The 26,103-nt window shown below is 44.1% G+C and overlaps 1 protein-coding gene across 1 annotated transcript in view; it reads left to right on the top strand.

Moving 5' to 3' along the window:
• The window catches only part of LOC311203777 (phospholipid-transporting ATPase FetA-like), a gene marked incomplete at its 3' end in the record, with an annotated part of 80,442 nt that overhangs the window by 34,600 nt on the left and 19,739 nt on the right, over window positions 1–26,103 (top strand). Inside the window, exons 4-12 of the mRNA XM_084278535.1 lie at window positions 6,965–7,078; window positions 9,362–9,460; window positions 11,237–11,298; window positions 12,880–12,952; window positions 13,140–13,210; window positions 14,228–14,310; window positions 18,493–18,651; window positions 19,612–19,700; window positions 25,054–25,288. Of these exons, the coding sequence (XP_084134661.1) occupies window positions 6,965–7,078; window positions 9,362–9,460; window positions 11,237–11,298; window positions 12,880–12,952; window positions 13,140–13,210; window positions 14,228–14,310; window positions 18,493–18,651; window positions 19,612–19,700; window positions 25,054–25,288 (985 nt within the window). The remainder of the gene's footprint in view (window positions 1–6,964; window positions 7,079–9,361; window positions 9,461–11,236; window positions 11,299–12,879; window positions 12,953–13,139; window positions 13,211–14,227; window positions 14,311–18,492; window positions 18,652–19,611; window positions 19,701–25,053; window positions 25,289–26,103) is intronic.

Raw genomic sequence — 26,103 nt, 5'->3', positions numbered from 1 at the left:
GGCTGAGTGTGAAGGTACGTACTACCCACCAGCTCACAAAATTAGTTTGGAATGACTCAGAAACCAAGTGTGAATGAGTGACATGCAAAGGCACTTAGTGCAGCACAAAAATGGACTCAATATAGGTCACTAAAAATGAAAAGTCAAGTCTTAATCCCGTCTTTATTCACACTGCAGACAGGAAGATCTTTCCTGACTTCAGTAAGAGATTTGCCTGTGTAAAGACTGAAATAAAGTGAAAAGCAAGGTGCAAGATGTGGTCCAGCAAGTTTTAAAGGCTTTATCAAGGTTCTTATCTGAGGCAATTCAATCTGGCTGCAGAGGGGACTGCCCAGTGTGGGTCCACCATGATGGTCTCATGACAGGCTCTCTGTCAACACTCTGGAGAAGAAAATCTTCTGAAGGATTGTAATGTTCACTCTGATCCAAAGTCCCTTTTATTTCTTCACTTTCACATTGGAATTTAGTACAGCTGCACTGGGATGTCATGAAGGGCTGCAAAAACAACTTTGAAATTGGCTTTCAGACAATAGGAGAGGAAATGCAGGGCCCATGAGTCAATGATAAATTTCATCTTGGACCAGGATGTAGGGGCAAATCAGCATGCTTTCTGCAGGACCAGTGGTGAGGGGCTGCTTGGATTCTGCTTTTGCCCTCCCTGATCACCTGGTTAATTTTCTAGTGAAATATGAAGGTTGTATGTGTCTTCATATGGACAATACACATTGCCCTGGTCTGGATTGGCACCTGGGTTCTTATCCTTGACATTTAACTGGAGAGCAAGGAGTTCCAGAAGTGGGCTCAGATTCTGCTCCACCTCCTCCACCTGTGTGCTTTGATCTGAGAAAGTTGTCTGGTGGGTTATCCTCAAGAACCTTATCAGTGTGGTGAGGATGTTGACAATGATAGGCCTCTCTTCCCATCTCAACCTGCAGATCTGAAGACTGAAGGAGTGTTGTCTGATCATGTGAAAAGCAGCCTGAGTAGCCCCTGAAGGAATACCTGCAGCAGCAACCTGCACTGTTCCTTTTCCACTTAGGAAGGTGTTAGCTGGATTAATCTGAAGACCAGCTGAGGCACTGTCAGGTAGCAGCCAGAGCAGGGCTACCCTACAGGAGGATATGATATGGGTGCTAAGAGAGACCCAGGTGTGCAATGCTCTCACTGACCAGGGTGCAGTCCTGCAGCATCTAGTCAGGGGTGACAGGGCAGGATGCTAGGAATAGTACCCATTCTGACTGTCCCAGACAAGAGGAACATTATGAACCACCTCCAGGTTCAAATAGGAAGCCCAGTCAGGAGCAATGGGAGACCGGGCTGAAGACAAGGCTACAGCATAGGTCAAAGGTCCATCCAGGACACACAGGTGGATAGGTCCTGAGCCCTGGACAGGGGTTGTAGATGGAGATGACAGGTGAGGTCAAGGATCTTAAGGCATAGTAGAGCCTTAACAAGCACTGAAAGGTGGAATGGTGCCAGATATGAGCTTCAGTGAAGTCCATAGACTCCTTTGGACCAAGCCCTCCACTCTTCATCTTAGCTTAAGTGTCATGGAGACATTCCTGCCACACTGGTTGGGAGTCTGGTTGTGGGAGACCTTAACGAACAGAGAACAGTGGTTTTGAGTTTTCCTCCTCTGTACCACTTGATAGTGCTCTGCCCTTCGCTTCTTCCTGCTTGGCAGTGGCTTCAGGTACTGACCTTAGCAGGAGGAGAAGGCAGAGACAAGAAACAGAGAAGAGACAAGACCTTTAGATCCTGTACTTGGCCTGTCTGTGAGCATGAGGCTGTCAAGCCACACCACCTCTATCCACCTCTTCTACACTCATTACAGTGATGATTAACTGCACTGTAACGGGATGACACCAGGCAGAAGGAACAGCATAAGAAAACACAACCAGTGACCACATTTTTCTAGACATTTTCCTGGAATACCCAGTATGTGATGGGATCCTGGAACTCACTTCATAACTGCTGCCAAGAGGGGGTCATGGGGTTACATATGTAAGACATTCCTAAAGCCATTAGAAAAAAAAAAAAAGAGAAAAAAGAAGACAAAAGAACAAGAAGAAAAAAGAGGATTGTGGGTTGGATACAGACCTTTTTATTTCTGGTGTTTAGCCAGTGTTTTACTTCTAGGAGCCGGAGTGAGATCTTAGCAGGAACCAAATGAACTCCCATCAGCATCCTGTTCACCTTTCTTCTGTTGACTTGGGGTTGCTGCCCACTGCCAGGCATCAGTCCGTGTACTTGGTAGGCCTGACGCCTGGCAGTAGAAAGTGATCTGGTCTGACTACTCTGAACTCCCTGTGAAAACAAAGCCTCTGTGGCATCATAAGCCCTGTTACATGAATTTATTAAACATGTCCTTGAGCACATTCTCAGCCCTGTGGCTGCATTTCTGCATACGGCATCCGTGTGCTCTCAAACCACCCTGCCACTGTAAAAAAAGTGCTGTTGAATTGCACTCTTGCCCCCCTGCCACCTCCTTGCAAGGCTTTACTGAAGCACCTGGGAAAGCTGTTTCTGCTTCTCCACTGCTTCATCCGTCTGCACCTTGTGCTACACAGGTACCTGTGAAATTGCCAGCTGTCGTGCCACACCACTTTCCTGCAGGATCACCAAGATTCTGCTAAAATTTGCTTTGGGCCACATTGTCCAGCTGGTAGAAACTGCTATGTCATTGAGTTAAATTCAGGTGGTCAATACCCTGCTGTACTCTGCCTTTTCACCCTTTAGCCCTTTAGTAATCTAGCCACAAAACCAGCAGTATCTCTTATTTCCAGTGACTTTTATGGAGAGGAGATGATTTGTTTGCTCAGTGAACAAAGGTAGGAGCCATCTGCTGAGTGTTTGCCCGCGGTCGGACGTCACAGGCGGGCTTCTGAAAACACCCCCAAAGTAACAGCTCATCCACCAGATCTGGACTTGTGCAACTGTGGCGCGATGAGCACTATTCTTAGGGACAGCATTTCAGTAGAGTCACACCTCCGGGAGGTGTGAATCTAGCCCCTGAAAAGAGCAGATGAGAATAATCCCTCACCCACAGACAATGTTGCTCTCGTGTCAAGCTTCGCATCTGGAGAGCTTGAGGCTGATGGTGGGTAACCATGCTCAAGCCTGTTCATTTAGGACACCAGCACATGCAGGGTCTTTCCATAATCAACCAGGAGCCTAGGGCAGATCTGGGAGTGAGTGGAAAGGTCCTGATTCCCATCTTTGTGCTTGGCCCATACAGCTGCTTTTCTCAGATGTTTGATTTTTTTATATACATAAAGGCGATCCAGAAGTTCCTGTAAGGTCTCTAAATACTTAATTGCTGCTTCAAAGATACTTCCTCTCCATCACTTTTCCCATATGGGACTCTTCTTCACAGAAAACAGAGCATGGGGGAGGTAGGGCAGATGACCTGTTGCAGAGGCATTGCTTATAAAATGATGGCTGTGTATAGACTGCTTAACACAGTGTGATGCTGCAGGTTCCAGTGGTAACTCTCACACCCCAAAAGTCAGGTTCTGGTACAGTTCTAAAGGAGCAACAGCACATGATGGTGTTAAGGATCAGGACCAGAGGCCAGCTGAGATTTCCCTCTAGTTAAGTGAGGACTGGAGCTGTAAAGCCATGCAGCCCTGGCATATTGCATGGAAACGTAAATGGTATCTTACACAGAGCTTCAACTGTATCTGTGATATGGGAATGCAGACAATTGAATTGGAAAGGCTGACATTTTTCCTAGTTTGTTTTTATCATTTAATATTGATATTTCTTTAGCCCCCAAGGGCCACAAACAAGTTATTTGTTGAATTAGAAATCTTCTTAGTGATTATGAAGAATTATTTTTTTTCCTGGTGCTTAGTTTTAATGATGGATTCTAGAATAATGAGAAGATGCACTGTAATACTCCCTGTCCTTACCCTGAGGTCTGTAGTGTCCCAGCATGCCATAAGACAGCGTGTGTCGCACAATATCACAATCCTCTATGGACAAAATATTGGATGTTCAGATTCGTGCAGTTGAATCATTTGGAAGCTGTTATGTCTGGGGTTTTTACCATGCCTAATGGCAATAGGAAACAAAATGAATGGCCCTGGTTGATTCAGTGGCTTTCCTGATGTAATTAATGGACAGAAATAGAAGGCAGGAATTGAAATAAACCACTCCCATTCTTTTCTTATCCCCCTCTGAGATTTTTGCAGGCAACTATCTATAAACCTTTTGTGAGTGTTTACTGAGTAGTTTTTCCCATGTTGCATGTGACCCTTCGAAATCTGTTGACACACAAAGGTTGTGTCCCCTGTACGTACTTTTTCCTGCCGCTACTGGTATTTTTCTTCACATCAGTGGGCAGGGAGCATCTTTAAGATCCAGTTTTTATTAAAAAATCTGCCAGACTCTGTGTCTGGTGGGCACAGACTTGTCAAGCAGTTTAGCTCTCCATACGTCGGGTTTACAGGGGATGCTGCTACTCCGTTGCCTCTGGTTTAGCAGTGTCTGTGGAGCCCATGCACAGCACACATCCTGCCATGAGGAATTTTGAAATAAACCAAATTTCACTATGTGTCATGACATTTAGATCACAAAGTTAGCCACACCCCGAGATGACTACATGATGCCAGGAGACAGGCAATATTGTTTATATCATGACCACTGACAAACGCCTTTTCTTGCTGGAGTGTGATCAGTGGGAAGATTTTGCTGGCTCTTCCATCAAGGGCGTTTCCATCTCTGCTTTTTAGAGAGTTATTCCTTGGCTTGTACAGTGTATAAAACATCAAGTTAATGCTGAAGAATGTGGCTTAACTTTGTGTCTGGACGTAGAAAAATACAGTCAGCTCCTAAAATGGAAGAGCTTCTCTTATACACACCCCATGCGGTGGTATTCCTCAACAATTGGCTTAATGGTGGAAACATGCTGATGGGTGTCAGTTTAGATGTTGAGATCCTGGATTAATGCATGAATTGAAAGTGGCCTGTGATTCATACTTAGCAGTTCTCCCAACAGCTTAGCAATATCTAAAGGCTATTACAACACTACAATCACCATTTTCTATGCCGCTAAACTAGCAAATCTGTTACTGAATATGGGTGCACTGTGTAATATCTGCCTCCTTGTGCTGTTACACCCTAGGTCCTCTGGGGAGGGCTTAGTATGCATCTTTTGGAGAGCTTTTAGGGAGGGAATTTTAGATTCAAGAGATGGCAAACACTCTTCTAGGACTAAACCTAGATGAGTGCTTGATAAGCTTCATATGAAAAGAAAGTCTATCACACTAAAAAACTGAAGGGACACCCCAAACTGGTGGGCTCAGTATGACGGATTGAGCCTACCTATCAGGTGGCCAGAATCAGACCAGAATGCTCTGAACTTCAGGAAAGAAAATACCTAGTTTTGTAATCCCAGTCTTGGGTTTGAGGAAGACAGGAGCAGCCGTTGCATGGCTGGAGAGGCTGTCTGCAATTAGTAAAGGAAAGTGGAAATAGGGAACAAAGATGCAACTCACTTACTGAAGTTGTCAGTTCTTGTATTACTGTGCATTTGCACACCACCACATTCAAGCGATTTTTGTGGAACAGAAACAAGCCGTCTTTCCAAGTTTCTGAGTTGACAGGCTGCCAAATCAGCCGAAAATAATCATAGAATCACAGACTGGTTTGGGTTGGAAGGGACCTCAGACACCATCTAGTCCCACCCCTCTGCCATGGGCAGGGACACCCTCCTTCAGACCGGGTTGCCCAAAGCCTCATCCAGCCTGGCCTTGAACCCTGCCAGGGATGGGGCAGCCACAGCTTCTCTGGGCAGCCTGTGCCAGGGCCTCACCTCCTCACAGGGAAGAATTTCTTCCTAATATCAAATCTAAATCCACTCTGGTTTAGTTTAAACCTTTAGCGCTGTTACTACTCTCCCCAGTAAAAGAGTCCCCCTCCAGCTTTCTTGTAGCCCCTTTAGGTACCAGAAGGTTGCAAAGCCGTCTCCAGGCTGAACAAGCCCAACTCGCTCAGCCTGTCTTCATAGCTGGACCCCAGATATCAACAAATTACTATAGGTAGGGTCTTACCAGAGCGGAGTAGAGGGGCAAAATCATCTCCCTTGACCTGCTGGTCACGCTTCTTTTGAGGCAGCCCAGGATATGGTTGGCTTTCTGGGCTGCAAGCACACACTGGCAGCTCATGTTAAGCTTCTCATCCACCACCCCCCCCAAGTCCCTTTCCTCAGGGCTGCTCTCAAATCCATTCTCTGCCCAGCCTGTAGTTGTGCTTGGGATTGCCCCAGCCCATGTGCAGGACCTTGTGTTTCGCCTTGTTGAACTTCGTGCAGTTTGCGTGGCCACTGTCTCAAGCCTGTCAAGGTCCCTCTGGATGGCATCCCTTCCCTCCAGCATGTCAACCACACCACACAGCTTGGTGTCATTGGCAAACTTGATGAGGTTGTTAAAGGTGATAAACAGTGCTGGTCCCAATATCACTCCTTGAGGAACACCGCTTGTCACTGATCTCCAGTTGGACATCAAATAACAATGTCATGTTCTGCTCCTGTGGGGTTGTCCAGCCAAATGTCCTTCAAAGTTTTAGACAAGTTATAGATAATTGTGTTTTCTAACACTGATGGTAGATGCTACCAGTGAAGTTGTTGAGTTCTTATTGCAGTTTTTAATCCTATTTGTGCATCATATAAGTAGTTAGACTGTTAATAAAGGGAAGATGTGTCTCTGTGAGCAACGACATGTATCTGTAACTACCTGCAGTTGCACTGGCATAAACTGAGCATCAAGTTTTCACCACTTCCAAGAGGAATTCTGTCTGTTTATCCAGGCGTGGCATGGGGGAAAAGGAATTTTTTTTGAGCTGCTGTTGGAAACAATGCTATTGCTAAATATAAGCAATTAAAAACACAGTCGAAATGGGTTGTACGGTAATTCTGTTTCCTGTTTTACCAATCCTATTAATTTTCCTTTCTTCCTTACAGAACAATTCAATTAAAACATCAAAATACAACTTCTTCACTTTCCTGCCTCTCAACCTGTTTGAACAGTTCCAGCGAATAGCCAATGCTTATTTTCTTTTCTTGCTGATTTTGCAGGTATGAATTCACTGTGATGTTTATAGCTGGTTTGCATTGTCTGTTATCAAAGCCGGTCTGTGTATTGATAGTTGTAATAAAGTGCAAGCTGTATCCCTGTTATCAACTGGCTCCTCAGTAAAACCTTAAAATAAATAGGAAGTCAGGCAGAGAAAAAGCAATCTGCTGTCTTACTTTTAGATATGTTGGTCTGAACTAGATGAAGAAAAAAAATTAAAATAAAAAAATTAAATTAATACAGTTTTCAGCAAATTATGACACTTCTTCATGTCCTCTCCCACCACCCCTTTGTCTACACCTGAATGCTTCCTGCTGCCCTCATATTTGCATTATTTATTGCTCCAATAGTACAAAAGGAAGTTTTCCCTTATCCATGGGTTTAAAGTCAAATTTCACTGGCAGTCTCAAAGAGCAGGAAGAACTAATTTGTAACTTGTATAGTTTCCCTGGGAAGGAAGGAGTTAACGTCAGGAAGGCTCAAGGCTGGAGCTGGTTTGCATAAAGCTGGATATTGCTGCTCCCTGCTCAGCAGGGTGAGGAAGGTGTCTAATATGGAGCGTGTCAGACACCGGCACCACTGCCGAACCCGTGGCTGGTAATGGCGTTGAGTTGCACTTTGCCCATCGCCGTTGGTGATACAACTGTCTGAAAGCTGAGCGCCACCAGAGAAATTGGTATCAGGATTTCTGCCCCTTTGCACTTTGCTAGAATAAATGCAGTGTACTCTGTTGTTGCTAAGTCATCCTGGAATACACTTTATCAAAAAAAAAAAAAAAACAAAAAAGCAGCATATTTTTTATTATGTTTCAAGTATGCTATTTTAAAAATAGGATGATTTCAGTGCACACAAGTTTGCAAAATTACCTTTTCTCAAACGCTCTTTTTCAATTTCAGCTCAAAAAGGCCCGGGCAAAATTTTGTTAAATCTGTAGCAAGCTAGGTACATACAATCTTCTTTGCTTATTTACGGGGAATGAATTTGGAAAATTTCAGCCCACTTATATTTTTCAAGCAACTAGTGAAAATGCCTTTTCAGCTAAGCTGACAGCACTGTTCCTGTGTTGTTGTACTGCACTCTAGCTGTTTGTCTATCAAATTCAATGTGCTTCAAACAATTTGCCTTAAATTATTCCTCTGTGTTGAACCATCTAGGAGCAGCTGTGTATAGAAGCATACAGCAAATTTTTCTGCTGCTTGCTTCAAGGTAGGCTAAAGAGGGTGGCCATTAGTCTTTTATGTATTCCTCCATTTAATGTTTTTCCCTCTTCTGACCACTGACTACATCCCTGTAGCACTGGGAGTATCCCTTCCTGCACCAGGAGTGTATATGATGAGTAGGCTGTGGGGTCTCTGCCTCCCCACTCCTTTGGCACAGCCCAGTAGGAAATGCAGATCCCCAGTTAGGTGAGAAGATAGCAGTTCCTTCCCTCTGCAGCCTCCATGGCTGAGCAGGGCTGTGTTTGCCTCCAAACATCATCCTCCTGGCTGGATTTGGTGGTGCCAGGAGGTAGTGCAGGTGCAGTGGAAGGAACTAGTGCAAACAGTAGCTCTCCACCCCTAAGCACCTGCTTTAGTGGCGTAAATGTCAACTTCATGATACACATGGAGTGGAGACTGCCCAGTTACAGTCTGATGGGCATGGTGATGCTGGTATCACATTGCTTCCATCATTACTGCTGTTCTTCTAGAGGAAGGGGAGAACTGTGCTGGGGTAAGGCATCCATCTCTGCATCACTGAAGCCATGACAGAGCCACCTTCCACGTCTTGGGTCCTCTGACTATAAAGATGTGGGAAACAAAAATGGGTCTGTTGATCTTGGAAGAGCATGGTCAGCCCTGGCAACAGCTGTGTGTTGTTTATTGATATGAAGTTTACTTCAGCAAAATATGAAGAGTTAGTGAAACAAAAGATAGAAGCATTTGAAGGCTCTGCACAGCAGACCTTGCTGAGATAGCTCTGGGTCCCTCACAGCAGGCTTGCCTATGTCAGTGCCTCCAGAGAAATCCACTGGGACTTCACAATCCCAATGTTACAATCAGCACTGACAGTGCTTTCAGCTCCATCCTTATATCCTAAATTACAGCTTGTTTTGTAAGCAAAGTGTGTGTTCCCTGGCTGTCCTGCCTTGGTGGGGTCACATCTAAGTGACAGAGATGCATTTCTGTCCCCAGTCTGCATTCAGGTGTCATAGAAAAATGTTATCTTCAGGTTCCACAGAAAACAGTGCTTTGTTTTGATCTGTTGGATGGAAATTTCTCATCTTGGATCTTTTCTTCCTACAGCTGATTCCTCAGATTTCCTCGCTGGCATGGTTTACAACGGTGGTGCCCCTAGTGCTGGTGCTGGCTGTGTCAGGAGTCAAGGATGCCATCGATGATTTCGTAAGTAATCTGTATTGCTGACCTGTATTTTGGAGTTTGCCTGTGACTCTTCAGTATAATGACTAAAGCAAATCACTTGAAATAAACACAGAGGATGGCAGGCAGTTGGAGAACTGCTCTGTGGCCAAGATGGTATCTGAAATTAGATCCCTAAATCTGTGGTTCATTGCCTAAAAAGGACCCAGAAATTCCAAATTGCTGAGCAGTCCAGCAGCTCCACTGACTTGCTCTGAAACTGATTAGCAGTGGTCACCAATAGGTGTGTCGGGTTGCATGCACAGAAGCCTACTCTTAGGCTTCTGCTCTGGAGAACTCATCCTCTGCCATCTAGCTGAGATGTAGGCAAAAACCCCATTTGATTGTCAGTAAGCATATAACTTGTGTGTGATTTTTCAAACTTACACAGAGAGCTTTGGCCAAAGTCTGCTCCCATCAGAGACAATGGTCAAAATCCCATTGACTTCATAGAATCATAGAATGTATTGGGTTAGAAGGCACTTTTAAAGGCCATGTAGTTCAACCCCTCTGCAGTGAGCAGGGACATCTTCACTAGGTCAGGTTGCTCAGAGCCCTATCAAGCCTGACCTTGATTATCTCCAGGGATGGGACCTCCACTACCTCTCTGGGCAACATGTTCCAGTGATCTACCACCCTCATATTGATGAACTTTTTTCTAATATCCAACCTAAACCTCCCCTTTTCTAGTTTAAAATCATTACCCCTCCTCCTACTGCTACATAGCCTCATGAACAGTTCTTCCCCAGCTTTCTTATAGGCACCTTTCAGGTATTGGAAGGCTGCTATAAGGTCCCTCAGAGCCTTCTCTTCTCCAAGCTGAACAAGCCCAACTCTCAACTCCCTCAGTCTGTCTTCACAGGAGAGGTGATCCTGCCCTTTGATCATTTTTGTGGCCCTCCTCTGGACGTGCTCCAACAGGTTCATGTCCTTCTTGTGTTGAGGGCTCCAAAGCTGGATGAGGTATTCCAGGTGGGGTCTCACCAGAGCAGAGCAGAGGGGCAGAATCCCCTCTCTTGATCTGCTGGCCACACTTCTTTTGATGCAGCCCAGGATGTGGTTGGCCTTCTGGGCTGCAGATGCACATTGGTGGCTCATGTCCAGCTTCTCATCCATGAGTACTCCCAAATCCTTTTCCTCAGGGCTGTTTTCCAGCATGTCATGTCCTAACCTGTATGGCTAATGAGGGTTGTCCCAACCCAGGTGCAGGACCCTGCACTTGGCTTTGTGGAATCTTATGAGGTTCACCTGGGCCCCCTTCTCCAGCTTGTCACAGGGTTACACTAAGGTGGAGTCTTGTGTCTGATTTTTTCTTGTAATTGAATAATTTGGAAGGTCTCAGAGACTCGGTGCATCTTTCCAAGGGAGCAGGTGAGGTATAACGAGGTGCTCTCCCAGGGACCATTGCCAGAACATCTGTGGCCACTTTCCATGCCAGAGCAGAGGAGTGGATTTATCTGAGCACTTTGCTCACAGAACTGTGGCAGGCAGAACCACCACCAGTTGAATCAGGACTGTGCTCAGTGGCATATAAGGCTCTACCCACCTTCTTCCCTCCAAGAGCAAGCCGCATGTTGCCTGTTGCTCGTTGCAGTCCATTACTAGAGTAAACACGGGCTTGACTATGACTCAGTTGTGACTCTAATCTGCCTGACCCGCTCAGTCAGCTGGGTGAAAAACTAAAGTCTTAATGAACTGCTTATAGCTTTTGGGTTCTTGGTTTCCTGGATGTGCCCTTTAATGTACTGATCAAATTTTCAGAATCGACACAGAAGTGACAAACACGTCAACAACCGCCCAGTCCAGGTCCTGATCAATGGCATGTAAGTCCTTCATCTTTTGTTGTCATTTTGACTGGGAAGAGCATTTTATTCTTAATATCTTTTTCCTGTGTGGCACAAAGGATCACTACGCAATTAAAAATTGAATTGCCTTTCACACCATTAGCTCACCGTGCAGTTCTGGATTTTGTCTGATTAATGAACCTTAAACACAGTGCCACAATTAGTACAGACATTATGGCTATGACCTTACACTGACAAAAGGTAAACACTTTCTGTTCCTGGATAAATATATACGTATTTTTATATATACAAAAAGTAATACTTTGAGAGTACTGTATCATTTTACTCCTTAGCCTAGAAGTGATGATCAAGGCTATTTTTCCATGTCCATTTATGTTCATAGCATTTATTTCTGCATTAAGCAAAACTAAACATTATCAAAAAGTTATTTTAAATTAAGAAGCAGGAATAGCTTCCTCATACATTTCATAATATTTTGAGTGTATGTAGCACTTCTGACTTAGATGTACTCAAAACATTTTGGCTGTGTGTTTTGGACATTGTACTGCTAGCCCTGTTCTTTCCTGCAGAAAAAAAATAGCAGAGGCTTTGGCTTTTGTGGCAGGCAGATGTGCTGTTTACTTGCAGCTCCATGGAGTCCAACTGTGCATTGGACACAGCTGCAGACAGCTGTGAAGTCTCTGGTGACTTTTTTTTCCTGTACTATAGATAGCAGTATGTTGTGTAAACTCCAGCAGATGATCAAACAGTTAAAAATATAACTGGAAAGTGAAGAATAGGAACATAACTTTGTGTGCTTTCTGCTACAGAAACCAGTTTCTTAGTTTGCTCTGTATTAGTTACTGTGTCTAGGAAACATACATTGAAACAGATATTCTCTAATATTTTGCCTTTGTTCAAAACTGGAAACCATGGTTGCTGCCCAGCTCTGACTAGCATTGAAAAAAAACATGGATGAGCTGTCCGCCAGCTTGAATATTCAGTCCTGTTTTGATATAGCTTTTGATATTCTTCACCTCTATATTCTGCACATACAGGTCTCTTGACTTGGTTATGTTGGCATCTGCAGTTTAGCCCTCAGTCTGCATGCACATCTTGCTTTGTGCTGTGAAGGCCACTGCAGACATGGGCTTTTCTAGGCACATGCACGGCCCAAGCACGTGCACTGACCTCCCTCACAGCCAGGGCCCCCACAGAACCAGATCCGTTGCTCTGACCCTTGACATCACTTAGAAAAATTAACACAACTGGCAATTTTCCCTGGTGTTTGGGAAGTCTGGTAGACAAAGTAGAATTTTTTTCTGAGACAATGCAGCCCTTCATGAGAAGGAAGGGAGTGGTAAGTCCAGACAGAAGGACGGTGCACATGCTGTTGTAGGGATTGGTCTCAGCCCTGCACAGGTCACACCAACCACTGTAACTACTTTTTATGTATTGTGGTGGTCCCTTAGCTTAGTATGGATTGGGCCATATCTTAGCAGACCCGTGCTCCATTTACCTGATGGCACCTACTGTCTGACTACAAGAGCAGAATGGGGCATCCTGCTTTCCCAAACGATATTTGCTTTATTGGCCTACTTACTGGGAGTTTTCTTGCAGGTTAAAGGATGAAAAATGGATGAATGTCCAAGTAGGGGATATAATAAAACTAGAAAACAACAACTTTGTGACGGTGAGTACAATTTCCCACTATCCTGCTCACAGTTGGTCTCTGTAATTACTCATGTCATTCACATGCAAGTTAAACAATACTGATAACTGCCTCAGAGACCTGCAGTGTGCAGAAACCACAAGAAGCATTGTGGTACCATGCCCTTTGACTGTGTGAACTCATGCCAACTCTGTTTGTCCACTCTCAGGCCGATCTACTGTTACTGTCAAGCAGCGAGCCGCACAGTCTGACATACATCGAGACAGCTGAACTGGACGGGTGAGTGAGCCTGGTCCTCAGGTGTAACCACTGCTGTCAGTGCAATGCCAAATCTTTCCTGGCGACCCTGGGTGCTGCAAGCATACCTGAAACAGCTTTTGTAGTGAGAGTTTCATAATATGTAGAATAAACTTTGGGTAGGTATCTCAGTCTTTTCTCTTAGCCAGGTTATTTGGATTAGATAATCAGAAAGCATAGCTCCAGTAATCTCCTTTGGATTGCTCTGCCATAATATTCATGCATGCATACTGCAAAGGCTTCCAAATGTGGCTCAAACCAGGGCACAACTGGCCTCAAGTCTGAGGGATGCAGCTTCTTTGTGTTAATTGGAATAAACTGGGTCTGACCTCATCTTTATGACCCAATTTGCATTATCTTTTCTGCGTTGCCTGCAGCAAGCATCACCTTGAAGGACTAAGCAGAACCAGAAAGATGAAGTATTCATGTCTCTTCCCAGACCCTATGGAGAGTGCCCTGGGCTTTCTCCATTCAATTTCTGCTGACAATGATCTTGTAGTTCTTGTACACACAAGTGCCAGAGAACACTTTTGAGAGGGCCTGAGCAAATGCAGTGTTTCTTTGACATTGCATTTCAAACTCACCAGCTAGCCAGTCTCAGGGCCAGAGTACTCTTCAGGACCAGAATACTGTGAGATAATGTTCACAGCTCTTCTGTATGCTTAGATACCTAAGGGTTCAGTCTGGTTTGAATGGCAGGATAGACGGTTTAGAGAGTTGATATGCCTGGTCTTAGACCAGGTTAAAATCAGACGACAAAGCCACCTCACTCTTTTTGGTGCCATGGTACCATGTCTAGAATTCCTCTGTCCTGTCCATTTTTGCAGCTGAAAGAGGTAACTACACCCTTTGGCCATGTAAGAAAGGAACCTGATGTCACAGTCTGTTAGATGCCTAGGGAAGAAGACTGTCCTCAAGAACAGAAATTATTTTCAGGGAGAGCTTTCAATTCACATACGAGTTTTAGTTCATGGTTTTGTCTCATGCTCTTTGTTCCAGTGAAACAAACCTCAAGGTGAAGCAGGCACTGACAATCACTGCAGAGCTTGGAGAAGATCTTCAGAAACTGACAGAGTTCAATGGTGAGTCTATGTGAAAAATTAACATCCCAAAACATTTCCCTAAACACCAGAGTCCAGAGAGTGCCTGGGAGTCTGGCTGCCAGGCTGCTCCCTGCTCCTTGCTAGGAGTCCTCTGGAAGACAGAATGGGCACATTGCATCAGCAGAAGAGGTATCAGAAGCATACACAGAGAAGGAGATCCCCCTTCACCCACAGGTCTCTGTGCTGTGCATGGCTGTAACCTGAAACTGCATCGGTGGGGATTCTGCATGCATGTTCCTTTAGCATCTGCCTGCACATGTCAAGGCATCACCTTGACCTTAAGTACAAGAGCCTGTGCAGTTGCACAGCAGAAATGGCTTTCCTAAAACTGCATGCTCAGTTCTGATCTCAAAACATTTTAACTGTTAACATTGATTCAGCAGTGCTGAGGCATTGATTATATTTAGCTTCTGAGCAGCAGCACCTTCCAGGTGTGGTGCAGACCTGAGGACTAACTGCACACACAGGGGAGGTGACTACTTCCCAGCCCGAAGCCTTGCCCTACCAGCATTTATCTCCTCTCTCAATGCCACTATAAAGACTGTATTTTAAGATAATTAAAGACAAGCAGTGCAGATGTGCCTAATGGCCAATGTGTCCTTTCTTAGCACTGTTTTGTATGCCAAATATAGCATAGCATAGCATAGCATAGCATAGCATAGCATAGCATAGCATAGCATAGCATAGCATAGGACTGTTTCAGCTGGAAGGGACCTACAATGATCATGCAGTCCAGCTGTCTGACCACTTCAGGGCTGACTAAAAGTTAAATCATGTTATTAAGAACATCATCCAAATGCCTCTTGAGCAGCGACAGGCTTGGGGCATGGACCACCTCTCTGGGAAGCCTGTTCCAGTGTGTGACCCTCCTCTAGGTAAAGAAATACTTCCTCATGTCCAGTCTGAACCTCCCCTGGTGCAGCTTTGAGCTGTTCCCACATTTTTTTCCACTGGATGCCAGGGAATATATAGCAGCACATGCACAGAAAGGAGCCAGATCTGTCCAAAACAGGATACTCCATGCTCGCACATCATCTGTCTGGAGAGAGGGGATGGGGGAACAGACCAAGTCACACTCCACAGTGCCCTGCTGGCTTAGGTACAAGGGCAGGATTACGGGAAGAGTTGGTATGGAAAAGGGTGGAGTGAGTGCTGCTGTACTTGGAATGTCTCAAAGACTGCAGGCTCTCAGCCAGTGTTTCTAGATAAAGAGGAAAAGTAATTTAAAAAAAAAAAATTCTCTTCTAAATAACTAGATGATTCCAGGACAAATGGTGGGGACGTGGCAGAGAGTTCACATAGCTGGAACTGTCTGGTACAGCCATCTACAGGCTGTACTTTTTGAACTTTTTATTTTGCTTTCTGCATTGAGGTTTTGTGAATAATGTGTGTCATCTCAACTGTGCGTCAGTTCAGTACATCAGGATTTCTCTGAAGTGATGGCTGAGGTTCTAAGTGCTTTATGTCTTGAGAAATCTGTTTTTACAGGTGCAGTTAGATGCTTTATATTAATAGTCAGAGTGGCATGCTGTAATTAGTTTCCTGAAGAGGCTGCAACATGTACCAATTTGTAAGCAAAGTCTTCACCTTAAATAATTGTTCAAGCATTTTCTGTGTAATGCTTATCTAAGGATGCTGCATTCTTGAAACTCCATAATTTAAAAAAAAAACCCAGCTCCAAAATATTTTGGAAAATTAAAACATTTTTATCAAGTATTTATTTGTCCTTTAAATCTCTATTTTAGTTATGTTGTAAACAAAACTGGCCTCTCTGCAATACTTAAAATGAATAAGATGTTTCCCAGGATGATTTATATTTGGCAGAGTACTGGGAAGAGTGCCTGGAATCAGACCCAACCTTGCATTTCCCCAGCAAACCTCTATAGAAGTATTTAAATATTTATGTAACTCTTTATCTAATTACTTCTTAAGACAGGAAGGGAGGAAAGGGTAGCGCAGCTAATACAGGCACTCGGTGGAATGTTTAATGTGAGTGATGATGTTTGTTGACATCCTGATGGTTCAGATAAGGGAGATGCTTGCAAAACGCTGAACTTTTTTATTTGGTTAGGGGAACTGGGAGATGAGAAAGGAAACAATACCTTTCAGTTACCTGCTACTTATCACAGGTAGACTGGGCAGTATTTAACTCTTTCAGCTGAAATGCTTCCAGGTTTCATCCTGCTGTTAATGGGAGGCGGGGACAGGAGGCACGGTGCCTTGCTGAGGTACCTTCAGCTGCAGAGTTACTGGGGTCAGCACAGGTATTTTGGGTGAATCTCTAGAGCGTCTCACTTTTTTTGTGATCAGTCCAATTTGTATGATTCTCTTCTGATCTCAAAATCAGCGTATCAGTTACCCAGACCCACCTGCTTACTGGAAAGCTGATGTGGATGCTGACACACAAGCTATTCACATGAATATTGTCCCACAGCTGGCATGAGGAGCAGCAGTCTTCTGGTGGGGGATCATGTGCTGGGTTCTGTTCACCAGAGTCCCGCAGTGCTGTATTTCAGGTTGTGCTGCAAAGCCTCTGTTTCCTTCATGCCTTTCAAGAGGTGGCAAGGGCTGCAGTGAGACACATCTGGTTACTGAGACTTTTAGAAATGATGGAGTATAAATCTGATTGTTCTAGGGTTAACCAGACGATAGAATAGAAGATAAGTGCAGTTGTTAGCACGAGCATCACAGAACTTCCTAACTGATTCATCTTTCAAGACTGTTGAATTGTCTGTGCTAGAGTAGAGCTACTTTTCTATGAAAAGAAAATAAGCTCTTAATTATAAAATTTGCAGTCCTGGAGACTACCATGATACTTAAGGTTGTACTTCTGGACTTCTCTGGAGTTTTTCTTTTGAGTCTGGTGTGTTTTGTCTGGGAACAGCTAAAAGAGCTGTATTCCCTGCAAATGCTAGTCCCTATCTAGGTATTGAAGCCAGCAAGCAAAATAACTTTAATGTTCCTGATCAGTAACTGAACAGACTGAACTCTTGGATTCCTTTTCAATAAGGCACATTTATATTTTCCAGTTCTCTTTGGTACATCCACGGGGCTCTGCTTTGAATCTTCAGATGTCAGGTGCAAATGTTGATTAAATAATCATTTTTATACTGAAGTATCTGTTTACAGTTTTGTGGGAACAAATTTTATTACAAGAAATAAATATAAAGCATAGAAATAGGAACAGGCTCTCCAGTCGCTTACAGTGTCAGCTGCATGGCCAAAGAAGGTAGAAGTATCTCTTTTCATGTGCCGCTGGGACTTAAGCTATAAAACAGATGAAATTAAAAAAGAGTGAACAAAGACACCTCACTTAATTACTCTTTTGCAGCCTTCAGGCTATGATTTTTCTCACTTGGGCTCTTGCATTTTTAAAGAAAATGGAATATTTGAGGTCAGTACTTTCAGCTATTCGGTGGCACCCTACTGCTGTGGACTTGCCGTGAAAGGATTAAAAATAGGTTGCTGGTTCAACATTTCTTCTCACCCACATAAAAGCTGTGGAAACTTTTGTTTTGTACTCTACCAGTAAAAAGCTGCCATGTTCAAAGAACAAGATAAACCCAAGTTCATTGTGCTTCATTGGATTATGACATGATACAGGGAAGGAGTGATATCCCAGTAAATGTAGGATACAGGGTGGGAACAGTGGGGTCAGGAGTAGCCTGCAGCTACAGTGTCAAATATTCCCTGTCTGGGGAACTGCTGAGAACGCAGGATTGACTGACATCTTTCCGGGACAAGATTTTGATTTTTGTTTTCAGCCTGGAGAAGAGAAGGCTGCGGGAGGACCTCATTGCAGCCTTCCAGTCCCTGAAGGGAGCAGAGAAACAGGAGGGGAATCAGCTTTTTAAAAGGGCAGACAATGGCAGGACAAGGGGGGTGGATTGAAGCTGAAGGAGGGAAAGTTTAGATTAGATATTAGAGGGAAGTTCCTTACAGAGAGAGTGGTGAGGGGGCTGGGACAGGTTGCCCAGAGATGTGGTGGGTGCCCTGTCCCAGGAAGTGTTCAAGGCCAGGTTGGATGGGACCCCGGGCAACCTTGTGTAGATTCAGGCCTGGAGGTTGGTGTCCCTGCCTGTGGCAGGGGGTTAGAGCTCTGTGATCCTTGTGGTCCCTTCCAACCCAGACCATTCTATGATTCTGTGATTCCTTTTACAGGTGAAGTCAAGTGTGAGGCACCAAATAACAAACTGGATAAGTTCACAGGAACTCTTACTCTTCGGGGAGAGAAGTATGCCTTGGACAATGAGAAGATGTTGCTGAGGGGCTGTACGATCAGGAACACAGAATGGTGCTTTGGTCTCGTTATTTACGCTGGTAGGTAGAAAAACTGACATGTGAATTTCAGAGCACAGCAGCACTGGTGTGGGAGTACATCACACCCACTATGCATAAAGGAACCAAGTGTTTTCCTCTTTGGAAAGTATTTTTCTACCAGGTACAAGGACAAAAGCAAAACAGTACATGAGATCTCTTGGCTTAACTCTAGGCTAGAAATTATGCCTACTACAGGGATTTTAATTGGAGAATTTTTATAGTGGTCCACAAGAGAAAGCTGGATAACAAGTGCTACAATACAACATCTAATTCCACCTTGATTGAGTGCTTTAGTAAGCAGAATTAATCTTTTATTTTAGAAATACATGCAGCAAAGTACATTATATAAGTCTGAATCAATCAATAAGAAAGAATATTAAATCTGTTTTAAAATTAAAGCTGAATTAAATCTGCCTTTATTGTCCCACACTGGGCCAATAGTCTCTCTCCAGGCCTGTTCAAAACTTTTCATTTTAAGTGTAGGAGACTAAAAATTCCACCTAATTTCTATGTGATTGTAATCCATACAGGAATACCAGAGTCATCCAACAATGTTATCGTAGACCACTAGATGTGTGTTTTTTATGAGCATAGACCTTCTATTGTTTCTATACTGCTGCAGACATGTGAGATGATATATAACATGTCACCAGTAACAGCAGTAGAGGGTACTCTGTGAAAAGTAATTAAACCTGAAAGGAGGATTGGCTCTTGAAATACGAGAACAGGGACAAAATCCAGAATTAGTAGCTTTATGTGGCCCTCTCTATATAATCTAAGGCAAGTGACTTAACCTGTTCCTGCTTAAGTTTCCCACTGGCATCATAAACTGTATGTACCTGCTTTCAGGAAAGCCGTGATGGGTACTTGCGCTGTAAAGGACAGAGGGGCCTCAGAGGGAATCAGCTTACGAACTGCTAAGCTTTATTACTAAAATTCACAAGCCTGTTTCATCTCCAGGGCCAGACACCAAACTAATGCAGAACAGTGGAAAAACAACTTTTAAGCGGACAAGCATTGATCGGCTCATGAATGTCCTTGTCTTGCTGGTAAGTCTGATTAATGTGTCTTCATTTCTTCAGATGTGTTCACCATTTCCAGCTCCACCTCTTTGTCCACACAAATGAGGGAATATCAGAATTGACTGATGATAAAAAGAAAAATTATGCAATAATTTATTAGCAGCCTGAGTTCTGCAACTCCTCTGGAGCCCATCTTGCAAGGCAAGGCCATTACAGTGACAGCATTAAAGACTTTTCTTCTCAGCTTTTAATTTTCTCTGGTATCCTTGCTCTGCTTTTTTTTTTGTGTGTGTGTGTGTGTGTGTAAGAATCACTTTGAAGCTAGTAAATGCTTTTTTTCTCTAGTAATTTTGTCATTTTCTATTTAAATAAACATTAGCAGTTCTCCCTCTTCCTCCTGATTTCTTGGCATCTCTAGTGATATCTGCATAGGACTAGGTAATGGAGTTTGTTAATTTACATGATGCCAGCTTCTGACTTAACACATTAGGGTAAAATATTAGACATGGTCTCATTAATACTTGGAAATGGTGTTTTTAGCAGCTGGGAAATTTGAGACCACTAATCTTATATAGCAGGCACTCTCTTCAGATTGGAAAACAGATCTGATTTGAGGGTTAAGCTTGTCAGTGGTTTTAACAAATGGCAAATACTTCCAGGGAGAGGCAGTGATTCTTTTACAAAGAGTCTCACAAGATTTTACTGCTTGAGCTCAAAGCCACTCATGGAAGGAAGACATAGACCCTGATGCTGCTTTACATATTAGGGCTTGAAGAAAAGCTCTTTAGTTTCAGTCTTTTCCTTTCCTACCGTTGGATGCAAGTTTGTCATGCCTTTTCATGCATGGTGCACACCGCCTTCAGTTTATCACACTGAGAAGGTTTGGTGGCCACTGTTCCTCTTCCTCTCTCCTGCCCTTACTCTCCAGCCCAACCTGACAGCCAGGCTGCGGCAGGATCCACTCCCAGGTGCTGGAGGAAGAATTGAGAAGGCATCCAGCAGCACTCTGCCCCTCACAGCAAAGCCACCCTGAGGTCTCCCTGCCCTCCATGACGTCATGCCTCCTCTGCACTCACGCTTGCAGGCACCAACGTTGCTTCTTCACCCCAGCCCCTGTGGTCCTGCTTTTTTCTTGGGATCCCAAAAACTCTTTAGGTGGGCCCAGGGGTGAGAGCTGTTAGTGGACAGAGCCAGTTGTGCCTCTGTGAGACCCAGAACTGTATGAAAGCAGCAGTGGTTAGCCCAGGTCACATGAAGCAGTGTTCTGAACATCTGCATGTGTGTGCTTGCTGCAAAGCAGTGCCAAAGCACAGAGAGTCCCTCCAGGGTCATCTTCGAGTCATCTTGAGTCCTTTCTCTGTGTGCAGTAAGGATGTGGCTTTGATTTTAGTAACATTAATCTCCAGCAAGTAAAAATCTTAAACACAATCAGCACCTCAATGTTTTCTTCCCTTACACTTAAGGGGACAGCAAAACCAAACAAGATTTGGGCCTCTAAATTTTGCAAGCATTTGAAAAGTTTCACCTTTTCCTTGCTGTTCAGCTATGCTCCAGCTGGAGCTGTGGGGTAGGGCTGTGAGGGATCCATGAGACACAGAAACAGAGCAGAGAAAAAAACGAACAGGGAACTCAGAATTTTGCATTTGATTAAGATGTGACACATCTCCTTTCACAAGTCAAGGGTCTCACCCGGGACTTGCAGACTGTTTGGCCTCTCTTCAGAAACACAAATGAGATGAACTTACCTCCTGGCTCCGTTTTAAAAAACCGAGCAAGTTACAACCGGTTGCATCAGCCTCCGCCTGGGCTCTTGGGCGATGATGGAATCAAGGGTGTGTTTTTCTCCTTTGCTCATTTTTAACTCATCTAACCTTCTGGTTTGTTAAGTAAAGGTCTGCCTGCCCTGAGCACCAGGCTCTTTGCATACCCAAGGGGAAGTGAGTGGCATCAGGTCCTTCCAGCTCACTGGGTGGTCGAAGGTTCCAAAGTGTGGTCATAAAAAGAGGCAATATATTGTGCTCTTGAGTTTGGAAATACAAAGCAGCCACAGCTTGCTATAAATAGGTCACTTTCAGTCTAATGAAACTTGTTCCACTGGCAAAGCTATTTTGTACTTAATTGTCCATAGAACTTCCAGGCACAAAGCTGTGTTTAAGCAGCGCTCGCCAATGGAGTCCTGGTTCTATGTGGCCCTGGTCTGTCTCAGCAAGGGTTAAAGCGGAGTGAACCTTTCCAGATGGCAACTGTAGCTGGTTTTTTTATGTTTGGAAATGTTTCTTGGGGATCTGAGAGAGAAGTGAATGTTCCTCCACTAAGGACGCTTCAGCCAGCTCCAAGAATACTTTTTTCCTCCAGAACTTGCTTTTTAGCAGACTTGGAAGAGCATGTTGCAGAGAAATAGAGCTGTCACCTTCTTAAACAACTCATTGCTTCAAATCCTACAGCAGAATTCAAAAGTGCCAACAAAGAAACCGAGGCGGGGTTTTTTTTAATTCACAGTCCATCAAGAAACATTTGTCAAAAGTCACCTCCTCTCTACAGCAACCTCACTCAGGCCCACAGAGGAGATTTCACAGGCACAGCATGGGCAGGACCCAGGGAGGGTCCTTCACAGTGTGAAGCCCCATGACAGTTCACCATCCTACCCTGCCATCAGGGTTTTCTCGTGCCCGTCTCTTGCAGAGCTGTGGTTACGATTACAACACACCGCACACAGTTGTTACCCTGAACAGAAATTAACCTCCAGGGCCGTTGTTAACGGCTCGGTCCTGTGCATTTGTCTCAGGGCAAACAGTGTGCTAGTGGCCTTTGTGTAAGCACAAGTGTTGCACACTAGTTGAGCTGCTGGAGAGGAGGGTGTTGACATCCCAAATGCACACCAAGCAAAACGTGCCTAAAGCAACTACAGTGGTAGAGAAGAGTCGCTGTGACATGCGCAAGTTCAGCTGCTGCCTTGCACCATGCACACTTCTGTTGCTAAAGGCATCCTTGGGTCATGCCTCTCATAGATCCCTAAGTCACTGTGATTACAACAGCACAAATTGAAGTCTGGTTTTAGTGTTGCTCACGGAGGTTTAAAAACACTGCACCACATTCCGGATCTGGGGCCCACAATACAAGAAGGATGTAGAACTGTTGGAGAGGGTTCAGAGGAGGGCCACAAGGATGATTAGAGGGCTGGAGCACCTTCCCTACGAAGAGAGGCTGAGGGAGCTGGGCTGGTTCAGCCTAGAGAAGAGAAGGTTGGGGGGGCATCTCATTGCAGCCTTCCAGTCCCTGAAGGGAGCAGAGAAACAGGAGGGGAATCAGCTTTTTAAAAGGGCAGAGAATGGCAGGACAAGGGGGGTGGATTGAAACTGAAGGAGGGAAGGTTTAGATTAGATATTGAAGGGAAGTTCCTCACAGAGAGAGTGGTGAGGTGCTAGAACAGGCTGCCCAGAGACATGGTGGGTGCCCCATCCCTGGAGGTTTTCAAGGCTAGGTTGGATGGGGCCCTGGGCAACCTTGTGTAGATTCAGGCCTGGAGGTTGGTGGCCCTGCCTGTGACAGAGGGTTGGAACTCTGTGATCCTCAGGTTCCCTTCCAACCCAGACAATTCTATGATTCTATGATTCCTTGCCAGCAAGCAACATCGTCACCATTTTACAAACAGCGATATTTGGTAATTTGGTAATTTGTGGTCCTCCCACAATTAAATTTAAAAGATGCTACTAATGTAGGAAATAAATTGTATCTACTGAAACCCAGTCCAGCACCTTTACTTACAGCAATCCCTTTTTAGAAGCTTCTTGGCATTAAAATTCAAGTTGGTTATGTGATTCAAATCACATCAAGTGATTCAAATCACTCCGTTAAGCGAACCCCTTCTCCTCTCGTAGATTACTTCAGAAATACAACTGTCACCTTTCCAGCAATGTTTCTGTGTTTGTACCTCAATTACTGTTTGTTAAAAAGGCTGATTACTGTTGTAATGTGATTGTTACTGGGTGGCCTTATGCATAATGGTCCAATTTACTGATATTTCCTTCCTAATGATCATAATTGAAAGAAATTATTTTAAATTGCTCTGTTGTGCAGTCTGATGATTCTATATCTTCACATTTATGAGAATGTTGATAGTTTTAAGTCAAATATTTGGAGAAGACCATAACAGTGATGTCAAGCTAACTCCAGTTTGTCTTCCCCTTCATCATAATTTCTATATTTCAAATATTAGGATTATAACAGCAGATTTCCAGTTCTGTAAGCATTGTTAAAAATTAACCTTACAGGTTAACATAATTTCTTAGCTAGTCCCTCCAAGCTTTCATCTTTAAATTACCTGGACTCACTGTTTTGAAAATGCTTTTATTAGCCACATAATGTTCCTTGTCAGAAGATAATTTGTCTTTTCCATCTACTGCATCATATGGGATAGATAGTTCCTTCTGCTTCCTTCCCCTTCATTCTGGAAAACTGTTGTGAACACATCTGCCTTTTCCAGACCTCTGCTCATGAGTTTACTGTTTTCTTGGTATTTTTATGACTAAATAGATATTCACAGTTCTATAATTCCTTGAAGTTTATTTTAATTTCTACAAACTTCCCTTCTTCCACTCCTTTTTACACTGCTGTATCGTGATGTTCGTGTTTTCTTTTAATTAAAAATTCTTTATGACCTACGTAATGGTTTTGTGTCCATTGAATGGCGTTGCTGAGCAAGTCCCAGTTTTCAATGAGGTTTCCCACTTAGAAATTCTCTTCCCAGTTGCTGTTCCCATGGTTGCCTTAGACTTAAGGAAATAGGTTTCTCTAAAGTCCAAGGATACACATCACTAGTTAGCCTAGCTTTCTGTTTGCTCAAAGGAAATGTAATCAGATTTTGATTGCAGGTACCAAGGCAACCATTAGTTCTGAGTCAGTGATTAACTTCCCCTTAACCATCAGAATGATATCCAGTACTGAATTCCAAACTGCACAGTGCTCAGTCTTCTGTGATACAAATGATTGTCAGTAGTTTTTCAGAAATAGTGAGGGATAGCCAGGTAAAGTCTTCCAGAAAGTTGCTATTCCCAAATGTGCAGCCAGATGTTCGAGGACCTGTAGTTTAACTCACCTTTAACAAGATTTGATGCTCTGCAGCCAGCTGTCCATGAACATCTTGGTTTAGATACCTGCTTGGGACCAAAATCCTCACCTGTTTGAAGTCTTGTGACTCCAAATTGGCAGACCCCTCCCTGTGTAATTTTGTCCTTGAGCTAAACGTGTCATTGCTTTGCCGTTTTTCCTCCTGCACTCCTAGGAACATCTTCCTGTGATTCAGGCTGTCCGACCTCTTGTTTCTAAAATACAATATTTTGGTGTTGGGTTGTGTTGTCATTTGTTTGTTTGTTTTTTCCAGATCTTTGCATTTTTAGCATTGATGTGTCTTATCCTAGCCATTGGCAATGGCATCTGGGAGTATGATAAGGGCTACTACTTCCAGGTCTATCTGCCCTGGGCAGAAGGAGTCAACTCTGCCTCCTACTCCGGCTTCCTCATGTTCTGGTCATACGTGATCATACTAAACACAGTGGTGCCAATTTCGCTCTACGTCAGGTATGTACCAGAACCTCCTTTCACTTTTCACATTAGAAGTACTTTAGCCTTTGCAGCAGTACTTTAGCTGGGAGCAGCATTTTCTTTAGACACAAAGGCAACCCCATGGCAGGTGACTGCACACAATCACAGCAAGGCTGCTCTTCTTCCTGCTGTCTTCAGAAGTCTTTGTCAGAGCTGGAGCAGGAACAGCAGTGAGTGTTGGAAGAAGAAAGAATGATTTTGCAGTTAAAGGGGGGGGGGGGGGGCGCTATGGGTGCTACAGGAGTTAGACTGGAAGCCTGTTACTGGTAGCATCTTCCTCTCTCCCACTTCCACTGCCCATCAGAGTGAACGGCACGTTCTTTGAGGTGTTTGTAGGACTTAGGTGAGGAGCAGATTGCCACGTAAGTAGGTGTTATCAGATTGAGAATCCGTAGTGTAGTACTTTATGCTGTATGAGCATGTCACAACTTCCCAGAGAACATGGTGCTACATTGGTTCTTGCAGATAGGCAAGCAGTGGTAAAGAGTAGGCAATGCGTCCATGATGCTCGCAAAACTGTGAGGTTGAGGTGTAAACTGAGTGAGGCAACTTTTCTATTGAGACTCCCTTTTTGTGTCAGTAAATATGAGGAATTCATCCCATTCCTGTCCACTATGTCACACCAGCAACAAAGTGGAAAATTCATTTTGCCTGCAAGCTGATATGGCTCTTTGGGTGTATTGAATTACACAACGACTCATTGTGGAGCTGTGGGTTGTTTGAGCCATGGCTGTGTTCATTCCCTGGCACTGGGCTCATGCCAGGCCTGAGCTCCAAGTGAAAACTACAGCTCCTGCCTCAGTTTTCAATATGAAAACTTCTGTAGTTT

This window comes from Gallinula chloropus (genome assembly GCF_964237585.1).
Source record: "Gallinula chloropus genome assembly, chromosome: Z".
Lineage (NCBI taxonomy): Eukaryota > Metazoa > Chordata > Aves > Gruiformes > Rallidae > Gallinula > Gallinula chloropus.
Note: the sequence above shows the minus strand (reverse complement) of the source record. Positions and strands in the feature narration are given on the sequence as shown.